Source organism: Vicia villosa, linkage group LG2, assembly GCF_029867415.1.
Source record: "Vicia villosa cultivar HV-30 ecotype Madison, WI linkage group LG2, Vvil1.0, whole genome shotgun sequence".
NCBI lineage: Eukaryota > Viridiplantae > Streptophyta > Magnoliopsida > Fabales > Fabaceae > Vicia > Vicia villosa.
This window is the reverse complement of record NC_081181.1, coordinates 179,049,767-179,060,718: the sequence shown is the minus strand read 5'-3', so window position 1 is coordinate 179,060,718 and position 10,952 is coordinate 179,049,767. Positions and strand designations below refer to the sequence as shown.

The window sequence follows — 10,952 nt, the reverse complement described above, 5'->3', positions numbered from 1 at the left end:
TACCATTTTAATTACTTAAAAGTATCTCAAAAACACTATTTTACATTTCTTTTATCTATATACAGTGTTACCTTATCATAGAAATGGATATCACATATTCTCATTAATCAATTTGCAAATAACAACATATTACAAGTTAAATGTTTTGACAATCATGTGATGTTTGAGGTAGCATGTCTTTGTATTGTGCATTGCATCATAGTTAATCACGTAAATAGATGATATTATAATTCTTATTTTGCAAGATAAATATTATAAAGAAAACAATAAGAATGTTTATCAATTTTCTTATGTCATTTATTAGACATAACTCGATTGAATTCTTCTTGTTCTTTATTTTTCACTCGAGTGATTCAACTAACTTTAGTTGCAAAATAATTCTACGCAAGTAGTTTAATAGAAGAAGAAAAGAAAGATGAATTGGGAAGAGAAAGATTAAAGTTTTAACAAAATAGGCGAAGAAGATGAATATCTACATAGTTTCTCTCTACTCACAAACTATGAATATTCTTTACAACTGCAATATTCAAGTGATTACAATAATAGAAGTTACTCCCTATTTATAATTGAACTTGCATGCTCCCTAAGTAAAACCCAACTATACAAAAGTCTAAAATACATAATTCTATTAATTATAAAAGTAGGCCTAAATCAAAATTCTATCAAGACAACTCTTTCGACAATTCGACACACACAAATTCGACACACACAAATTCAACACAAACACAACAAACTATTTCAATACGACTTTATTTTTTTCGAGCAACATGCTTCAAACACAGAATTACAATCTCGCAATTGTTTTCCTAACACTGCCATGAATAATACTTGATTTTGAGGCACCCTGGTTTGTAGATCAAAATGTGGCTATAACATAAAGTCATAAACATCTTAAAACTTTGAACCCTCTCCATACACGTTATTGACTCAATAGAGAGGTGTAGCATATATTTTGATTTCTCTCCATTGATAGCGGTAATTACGTTGAATATTGATTCATATTCATATGAGCACAAAAGCTAACAACCAATTATTCTTCAATAAATAAATCACTAGTATTTTCTCAAAAAAGATAATAAAATGATAATTAGTACCAATATTTCACTCTTTCAAACATGTATCTCATTTATTCACAGTAAAATTTTGACACTCAAACTATTAAAAAAAATAAATACCAATCATTAAAATAGGTGTGTACATGTCACGAGACTCTAAACAAAATTTACCGTATTTAAAAATAATGATATTTTATTTAAAAGCAAATATATAATATATAAAAAGGGGACAACAAAAATAAAGAATATAACTAAATAATTATGATAAACACAAGGAATACTGAGACATCAACAAACAGAAAAATAATACCCAAAAAAATCAACCGTCCGAACAACACAAATGTAAACTCCACAACACCCAACTATAAAACAAAAAGAAACAAAAGGAATTCTTGGATGGATACAGACATAAAACCTTCTTTTTAGTCATAACCAATAGAAATAAGACAATTCATTATGAAGGAGAGAGAAAATTTAAAATTTATTTAAATTTTACTTTTTTTTAATTGGATTCATGGATGGTTGTGATTATGAAGGAGAGAGAAGATTAAAATTTTATTTTTTAATTAATTAAAATTTTATGATTGGTTGTGTGTAAAACTATTTCTTAGGATTGTGTCTACCTAAGAATTTCTCAAGAAACAATAACATTGCTAGAACTCCCTTATGCAAGAGCAGAAGTCGAACAACTACTTCCATCAAAGCACCAAGAACATCTTAGAGGGGAGGATGCTGATACTCAAATTGTTATTGGTTCAAATACAAGATATGATTCTCAAGTCAGAGCGAAAAAACACATGAGTTATCCATGAACCTTCCAAGTTAAGAGAATGCTCCAGTTTTTGACATCCTTCAAATTCATCAATGTGCCTGAGAACATAATATGATTTTGAGATTTCTAAATCGACCAAATCACGGCATGTCAAATCAAAAGATAACCTTCTCTAATCCTAGACAGACTATCACTAGCAAAGAACAACTGAAAAAAGGTCAACAAATTCTTAGATAACACCTTAATCCAATTCAACCAACTAAAAATCTTATACCAAACAGAACTCGCCACCATGCATTTCTAATAATAATTTATAATAATAAATAAATTATAAATGTAATACTTGTTAAATTTTGAAAATAATTTTATTAAAATATAAAAGAAGATAAAAAAAACTGATATTATAATTAAGGAGAAAGTAAGATGACATAATTAAACAACTTAAATAACCCATGATGCATTTTACCTTTATTATTGAGTCTAAATGGTGATGAAGCATTCTTTTTTCCTGCCTTATTATTATGACTAACACTAAAATCTCAACCAACTAATAAATATTAGTATTTATTTTCTTTCAAGAGAACGTGTCAAGTTCCCCATTAGAAAAAAAGGTCTATAAATACACTTGGAAAGTGGCTATAATCCATATTCCAACAATATTATTCCTCCTTCCTAGTAGTACCATATTTCCAATTGTCTTGTTGTGCTTCAGCCATCATCACTCATGGCCTTTAACATTAGCTTGAGATGTTTGGTAACAATTGCCCTTGTATTTTTTGTTGCTGTTCAAGGAACTCTTGGTAAGTAACTTCATTTCTCAACTTTATATATTTCATATAATATGTACTGTGATATAAGTTTTTTTTTTTAAATCTTGGTATTCGGCCTTGCGACCGACTAATTCAAGAAAACCTATCTCACCGTACTCTGATATAAGTTAATTAATAATATTGCAGGAGTTATAGAGTGTGAGAATTTGAATCAAGACAAATGTGCATTTGCAGTATCACATGCAGGAAAACGTTGTGTGCTTGAGAAGCATGTGAAGAGAAATGGTTTAGAGAAATATACATGTAAGACATCAGAGATTGAAGCTGATAAATTGAAAGATCATATTGAAAGTGATGAATGTATTAAATCTTGTGGTTTGGACAGAAAATCATTTGGAATTTCATCTGATTCTCTTGTTGAATCTAGTTTCACACAAAAGCTTTGTTCTCCTGAGTGTTACAAAAGTTGTCCGAATATTGTTGATCTATACTTCAACCTTGCTGCTGGTGAAGGTGTGTTTCTTCCCAACTTATGTCAAGCTCAAGCTGGTCGTAGACAAATGGCTGAGATCAAAAGCTCTGGCATAGTTGCACCTCCACCATTTCATTCTCTTCAATTCTTTGCTACTGCTCCACAATCTTCTCCTCAAGACATTAAACTCACTGCTTCTGCACCTACATCCTCACCATTCTACTAAGTATGATATATCTATTTGATGCTTCTTAAATCATGTCATGTCTAGTTTGTAATAAGGAAGCTGCTCACCAACAATAAATCTAGCTATATACAATAAAGTGTGTAATTGATTGAAAGGATCTAAATCAACGAGTGATTCAAATATAATAGCGATATTGGGCTTATACAATAGGGATGATATTGATATTTTTGTTGTGGAATATTTATTAATATATTTTGTTGTGTTCAAAATAATTATGTCACTTTCTATCAAAAATAATGTGCAATTGTTATATAATCAAAGTCAAAGAATGATTCCTACCAAAAAAAAAAGTCAAAGAATGATTTAAATATAATATCAACTTTATTAGTTTTATATAAAAGTTGTATTTATAATATATATTTTGTGTGTGTAAAATTATATGAATATTTAATGTGTCTTCTACATTTTTATTTTGATTTTGGTCATGTGAAAAATCAAACGCAAGATAAATGAGTTGTATTTTCAAGAAACACCACTCATGTCATTGCATATTTTTTATTTTGTCAAATAATAGACTGTGACAATTATTTTTTTGGTGAATAAAAGAAATGTTACGATTTTATAAAAAACATGTTAAGACTAAGAAAATTTCTTAACCAACCTCCTAACCTTCTTGGTCATCTCTGGCGAATTTACAAAAATACTCCTTGTTTCGGAAGTTCATTTCCGAAAACGTACTTTTATTGGAAAAAAAGGTGTTTTCGGAAATAAATCTCCGAAAAGGTGAGTATTTTAATGAAAAATATTGATTTCAGAGATGCATCTCCGAAATAAGGGTAATTTTCAGAAAATTGGTGAATTCGAAAGTTCATCTCCGAATTCACCCCCCCTTGAAGGAATTCGGAAATGCACTTCCGAAATAAGGTCTGGACAGAAGAAAAATAACAAACAAGAACGATTCGCTTTATTTAATCGGATGAAGACGATGGAGGAGACGCTGCAACAGGTTAGAAAGTCCTGATCCTTTAGAAATCCATGCCACATTGTAACTTACCAACATAATAAACAACAACAAAAAACTTATGAGCAAACTATACTTACATCATAGTGGTGTAGATCCTTATCAGCCACTCGCAACTGAAAATGATTAGCACGAGCTTGAATTTTTCTTCCCAATTGACCGTAACCAGGTCGATTAGGGAACCTAACCGCCTTCTGAGACGACGGAGCCGACTCTAGAGTAGCCTTCTGTTTAACTTCGGCACTCAGGCTCTCGATGGAAATCAGAGCCGAACTCAAGGAAGCAACCGGCGCTGCGACAGATGGAATAAACGGCGCTGAAACAGATGGACGAACAACCGGAGCTGCAACAACAGACGGAGGAGAGGTAACCGGGGCCGGAGCATATGACGGAGGATGTGGATGTCCAGAGGAAGAAGAACCGGAGGTACGTCCACCGCGAAAGCCACGTCCACCACCACCACGGCCTGATCCTGTAGCATTGACGGATGATTGTTGAGAATGTGCAGGAGATGGTTGACTCCGGCGATTTTCGGGATGATTTCCTCCACCGCGGCGAGACATTGTGATGAAAGCAGTAACAAGAGATAGAAAACGTTAAAGCAAAGAAAAAGACTTAGGATCGAAAATGATTTGGGATATTTTGAAAGAAAAATGGGTGATAAGCTTTTAAATAGGAAAGTGTTTAGAAGTTAACCGTCTGAGAGTGGTGGGGAGAAGGAAAAGGGCACTTCGAAATTTCACAAGATTTTTTTATTCTTTTAATAAAAATACGTACTACGTACTGTAAGTAACAAAATAGAATTAGCGCGTGGCTGTGGAGCTTCCCAATTTTTGTTACGTATTAGGACAAAGATCGTTTGAGTTCTTAATTAACGATAAGAATGACTCCTGTAATGGTGAATATTTACTATCATTTCTTTGATATATTTATCATTTTTTCCAAAATCCACTTTATTACTACTATTGCATTATTTCGGAATATAAAAAATTAAATAGTAGATATAAATATATAGAGTACTATATTTTTAAAAAGAAACGGCGCTGCAACAGGTGGACGAACAACCAGAGCTACAACATATGTAGGAGTAGGAGGAGGAAGAACCGGCGGTACGTCCACCGCGAGAGCCACGGCCACCACAACGACGGCCTGATCCTGCAGCATTGACGGATGATTGTTGAGAATGTGCAGGAGATGGTTGACTCCAGCAATTCTCGGGATGGTTTCCTCGACCGCGGCGAGACATTGTGATGAAAGCGGTTACAAGAGAGAGAGAGAGAGAGAGAGAGAGAGAGAGAGAGAGAGAGAGAGAGAGAGAGAGAGAGAGAGAGAGAGAGAGAGAGAGAGAGAATGTGTGAGTAGAGGAAAAGAGTAAGGATCGAAAATGATTTTGGATGTGATTGGAAGAAAAATGGGTGAGAGAGCAGGCTTTTAAGTAGGAAAGTGTTACCACATTTCTTAGAAGGTAACCGTCTGAAAGTGGTGGGGGGGAAAGAAAAGGCACTTCGAAATTTTAAATCAGGTTGATTACAATTTTTGTCCTGTAATGGTTTTCTTACCTGATTGTAAAAAATAAATGAATTTTGATGCATTTCGGAAATGCATCTCTGAAAACACCAATTTTTTGGTGTTTTCGGAGATGCATTTCCGAAATATAAAAAAATCTAAAAAAAAATAACTTCGGAGATGAATCTCCGAAGCAGGGGTAAGTTGGGAATTTTGCTGGGGGCGACCCCCATAAGGAGGTGGGTAAAGAAAAAATCTAAGACTAATTAATGTAGTGGTAATCTTACTTTAGACTAATGGAACTTACTTAACACATAGAAAATGCATTTTGTACTTGTTTAAAATATTTCACTTTTACAGATAACATGTTTAAGGACAAGGTATATGGTAAATTGGATTGAGTTCTCATCCATATTTGATAAAGTCCGCTCCAATTCTCAATCCGTCCATAAGAATAAGATCGAGCTAAGACAGTAAACAGGTTAAATCGATTAAATCGATCTGGAACTAACACAGAGGGATATTTCAATTAGGAAGTATTAGACAATGCGTTCAAAGTGGATTAATAATCATAATGAATCAGGATCAAACAAGAGAGAAATGACTTTGATAGTTGATAAGTGGTCTTTATGGATCTTAAATATTGAGTAGGTCAGGACTGCTGTATATATCAGGGATACCATCACATAAGAAAAAGTAGACACATTTCATATGATTGTTGTTGAGCAATCAAAAATATGCATTTGTTTTTTATCGTATTCACAGGGACTGGTGTGATATTAATGTCGTTCAATAGTTACTATTATTTTAAGTAGAAGTTTGCAAGATGTTTGATTATGGAAACTTACAGAATGTTAAACAGATGAATGATAGAAAAAGTTTCAGAGAGATGAGAGTTTGTCATGATTGAATTTCATCCACCGATAGAATATGTAATTTATCAATCAATTATACACAATCTAAACATTCATCAATATCATCACATATCGCTCACAACAGAGTTTATGTGAATGTTAAACTAAATTTATGTCTAGAATTGAGAATCTAACAGATGTTCATCTTAGATCAAAATTCGAACTGTATTTCTCAATATCAATTTAAATCTATAAATTATCAGTAAAACAAAGATAACATCGATATAGATTCATAAATAGATTGTATGCAATGCAATGGTCAATAAAAATACATACTTTTACGATGAACTTATATCCAATACCAACAAGAAAGGGACTTAGCTACTCATGGTAGTTTGATGCAAAGAGAATAATGAAGATAAACATGCATCAATCGTGATTTCCCAACGATTGATGTCAACCCAGCTACTGATCTTCAATATGCACCCTCTCTTATTGTTTTCTAATATTCTCTCTCTCTCTCTCTCTCTCTCTCTCTCTCTCTCTCTCTCTCTCTCTCTCTCTCTCTCTCTCTCTCTCTCTCTCTCCAAAATGTAATTTCTTAGTGTTCTAGGTCTCTCTTGGATGAGTTTTTGGGGTCTATGACACAAAATGATAGCTGGAATCTATTTATAGAAAAGCAAAAAATAGCAGACCACGCTAAACACAAATTTTTGCGCTAAGTGTGCTCGTCCCTGCCAGCAGCATTATCTCTAAGCGTGGTTGAGCGGTCTTAGCCCAACCTGCAGCACAACTTTTTTTCCAAAATTGCATGTTGAAGCTTTTCTTTGCTTGTCTATGTCCAAAACTCCTCCAATGCATACAAACCTAAAAATGAGGTGTAAATGAGTAAACTACCCAACATGTACACATAAGTTGGGGCTTTTACTTGTGAATCCAATAAATCAAGCTAATAAGTGTCATTTTATCATGCATAAATTCACCACAATTTGGTCTTTATCATCTTTACAATTAATCCCTACAAGAACGAAGTTAAACAACACCTGCGATGATTCCTCGAGCAGTGCTTCCCCCCACAATGTTCTTCTCTTTTTCTATCTTGTTCTGATGTGTAGTCTTAAACTAACTTTATTTGAGAACCAACTCAAATCTAGCGACGAGATCCCTTTGAAATAAATGGCACCCATATTTATAGGTTATGCTTAGTGTGTCTACTTTCTTCTCTATTAAGAAAAGTCAACTCATATGTAACTTAGCGCGTCTACTTTCTTCTTTATTAAGAAAAACCAACTCATTTGTAACATGTCTTTGTCACCTTAGTTCACTAAGCACATAGCCCATCCTTTCATAACACAAACTCTTCCTTCACCTTGAAGTAAGTTAGCTCAGAAGTCATGAAACTCCTTACCTCGCTAAGCGAGTTTTGGAAACACGCTAAGTCAAGCTAGTTGATTAACCTTGAAGTTACTTTGCCATGAAGTCTTCTTTGCCGCCTTTGCACGTTAAGCGAGACTCTATTCTTAATTTAGCAAGTCTTGCTTGTGGTAAGGTTCTTTGGCAAGGATTTTTGCGCTGATTTAGTTTTTTTAGTCCATTTGCCTATTTTTAGTCAATGTGCAATTAAAATATCTAAACTGGTGTTTTATTACTTTTTCATTAATTAATCAATATTTTCATTGAAAACTTGTAAAATAAGTTAATAAATACCTATGTACTTAACTTAATTTTGGTACTTTCCACTTTATCTTAATAACTTTGACATATAAAGCAACCATCACTTTTTGTTACTCTGCATGCACATGGGTTGTTTGAGACCTTGAGAGAAACACACTTTCAAAACTCAAGTTTTAAGTCTATGGGGGTTATCACTTTTGATTACTTATAAGTTATAACCAAATCACCACACGTAACATGCAGAAACATTATAAATGCAATAATAGTTCAAGTTAGGTTAAAATTTCAAAGGAGGATTCTACCAAAGAAACAATCAAATGAGAGAACTCATACTTTTATAAAGCCATCCATTTTCCTCCCTGCCTAACTAATTAATAATGGTCATGAAAGGTTTGCAAATGCTCAATCACAATCCGTTAAAAGCGGAAGGTCAAAAAAATTTATAAAATTTTCTTAGTATTTCACTCTTTTTTCGTTAATTCGTTTGGAAATAAAAGGAATCTAATTGCTCAAACTATTAACTATATATATCCCATGTGTCGACAACCTAACTTATTTTAAATCTGGTGTTTTATTTTGACAAATAAAAAAGTTTATTCATATCATTAAAGACAAAACTTATGTCATGTTTTATAAAAATTGTCTAACATATTAACACTTTAAGAATACAAGTGTAAAAAAAAACATTTAAATTTAAAATAATTGAATTTTTATTGGCTTAATTACATTTTTGTCCCCCTATTTTCTTTGATTCACGAAAATGGCCCCCCTATTTTAAATTTAAACAGTTTTGGTCCTCATATTTTAAATTTAAACAGTTTTGGTCACCCTTTCATACTTTTGTACTTAAAATTAACGATCATTTCATTTTTTAAATGACAAATTATTTGTAAAACATGACAAATCATCGTATATAAACCTATTATTAAACTTTGTAAATAAAAATATAAGTTAAAAAATAAAAAAAAATCATTGATTCTCTTTGAAAAAAGATGAGAAGGGGACTAAAACTGTTTAAATTTAGAATAGGGGGCCAAAACTGTTTGAATTTAAAATAGGGGGACTAATTTCGTGAATCAGACAAAATAGAGGGACCAAAAATGTAATTTAGCCATTTTTATTTTGATTGAATAAAAATCAGACCAAAGAAAAACGCATGGATACAAGATTGTAAAATCTCTCTTAATTTTTTTTTAATACAATCTTTCTTAATGTACATAGTTTCGCATTAAATTAATGATGATTTTCGTTCCTGTAAGTTTTTTTTGTCTTAGTCCTTATATTTTACTTTCGCGTTCGTTTTAGTCCTTAAAACGAACCTATAGCTACTTTAAATTCTATAATTTCCATTTTTAGGTGGTTGTTCTGAAATTCGTTTTATCTTAAATTACTTTTTTAACAATTTAAGTAATTTCAACAAATCGCTTTAGTATTTTTGTAAATCAATTGTCCATTTTGAAGAATATATGTGCATCCTATCTATTTGGTGTAATGAAATTACCCTTCACTGGTTAGAAAAATATGAAAATAGCGGCCTAAATGTGGTCTGTGTCATGTTGAAAAAATATGAAAAATAGCAACCTAAAAATGGTCTGTGTGATATTGGAAAAGGAAAAAGTGAAACAGCTAAGAAGGATGGTGTAATAAGTAATGTGTAGAGTGTGCTTTGGTTTCTTAACCTATATCCAATTTGGAACCTATATACTTGAAGAAATTAACATGCCACTCCCCAAATTAAACATGTCATCCCCCCAAAAAAAAATTATTTCATTTTTACCCCTGATGGTATCAAAAACTATCATTACGTCACACCTAGTTCAACAACTACATTTCATAACAAAATACACATTGATCATAAAGGACACAACAAGACAAAACATCTTCAATATTTCATGAAAGTTCTCTGTTTTCAACTTGGTCTTCAAGTTCTTGTTCTTCTTCCCTGAATCTTCATACAAGAACTTCATATATCCCACAGATGCCATGACTTCCAACTCTGTGTTCGTAACAACTACATCTTTAGTTCCAGACTTTTCTACAACATCTTTATCACATATGAACAGATCACGCGTATAAGCACTTCTTCAATAAGGACTTCTCCAAAACAACCTACCTTTATTTGGTCCATTCTTGCATTGATACGAGACCATACAAACCTGACACCCATAAAATTTCCTAACTCACGATTTTTCCGAAGCAAAAGACATGATGTTATCGAGCCGCGGGATGAAGAAGATGAACTACCTATAAGAACGAGGGAAGAAAACAAACAAACTGCCAAGTACCTTGAAGATAGGATTTTCATAATGGAGGAAAAAGATGAACAAAGGGGAAAGAAATTAGGTCAAATGAAATAAGCTTCCTCTTTAAATTAGGGCAGTGTACGCGTTGCAATTCATGGAAATATAATGAAGAAACTTTTTAATCCACATGTCTTGCCACATAAGAAGCTGTTAGTGGTATTTAATGTTAGGGATCAAATATTCATACGGAAAAATTTGAAGGAACGATTTCTTGAAGGAAAAATATTAGAGAGACTAAAAACTAATTCTAAAATATTTAAAGGGGCCGAAAAATTCATTAACTCAAAAAAAAATATTAAAAAAGATAATAATATTGTTATTAATATATTTTTTATTAC

At 32.4% G+C, this 10,952-nt stretch overlaps 1 protein-coding gene across 1 annotated transcript; it reads left to right on the top strand.

The window, feature by feature from the left end:
- The first annotated feature begins 2,469 nt into the window (after positions 1–2,469).
- LOC131647551 (uncharacterized) lies at positions 2,470–3,536 on the top strand. Its single transcript, XM_058917440.1, has 2 exons — positions 2,470–2,627; positions 2,784–3,536. Exons 1-2 carry the CDS (start codon positions 2,552–2,554, stop codon positions 3,293–3,295), a joined length of 588 nt encoding a protein of 195 aa, XP_058773423.1. The 5' UTR covers positions 2,470–2,551; the 3' UTR covers positions 3,296–3,536.
- The last annotated feature ends 7,416 nt before the right edge of the window (positions 3,537–10,952 follow it).

Excerpts from the sequence above, each read along its gene's own strand:
- LOC131647551 (XM_058917440.1), top strand. The coding sequence starts at position 2,552 with ATGGCCTTTAACATTAGCTTGAGATGTTTGGTAACAATTGCCCTTGTA. Across the intron at positions 2,628-2,783 it reads TGCTGTTCAAGGAACTCTTG|GAGTTATAGAGTGTGAGAAT; the intron begins GTAAGTAACTTC and ends ATAATATTGCAG.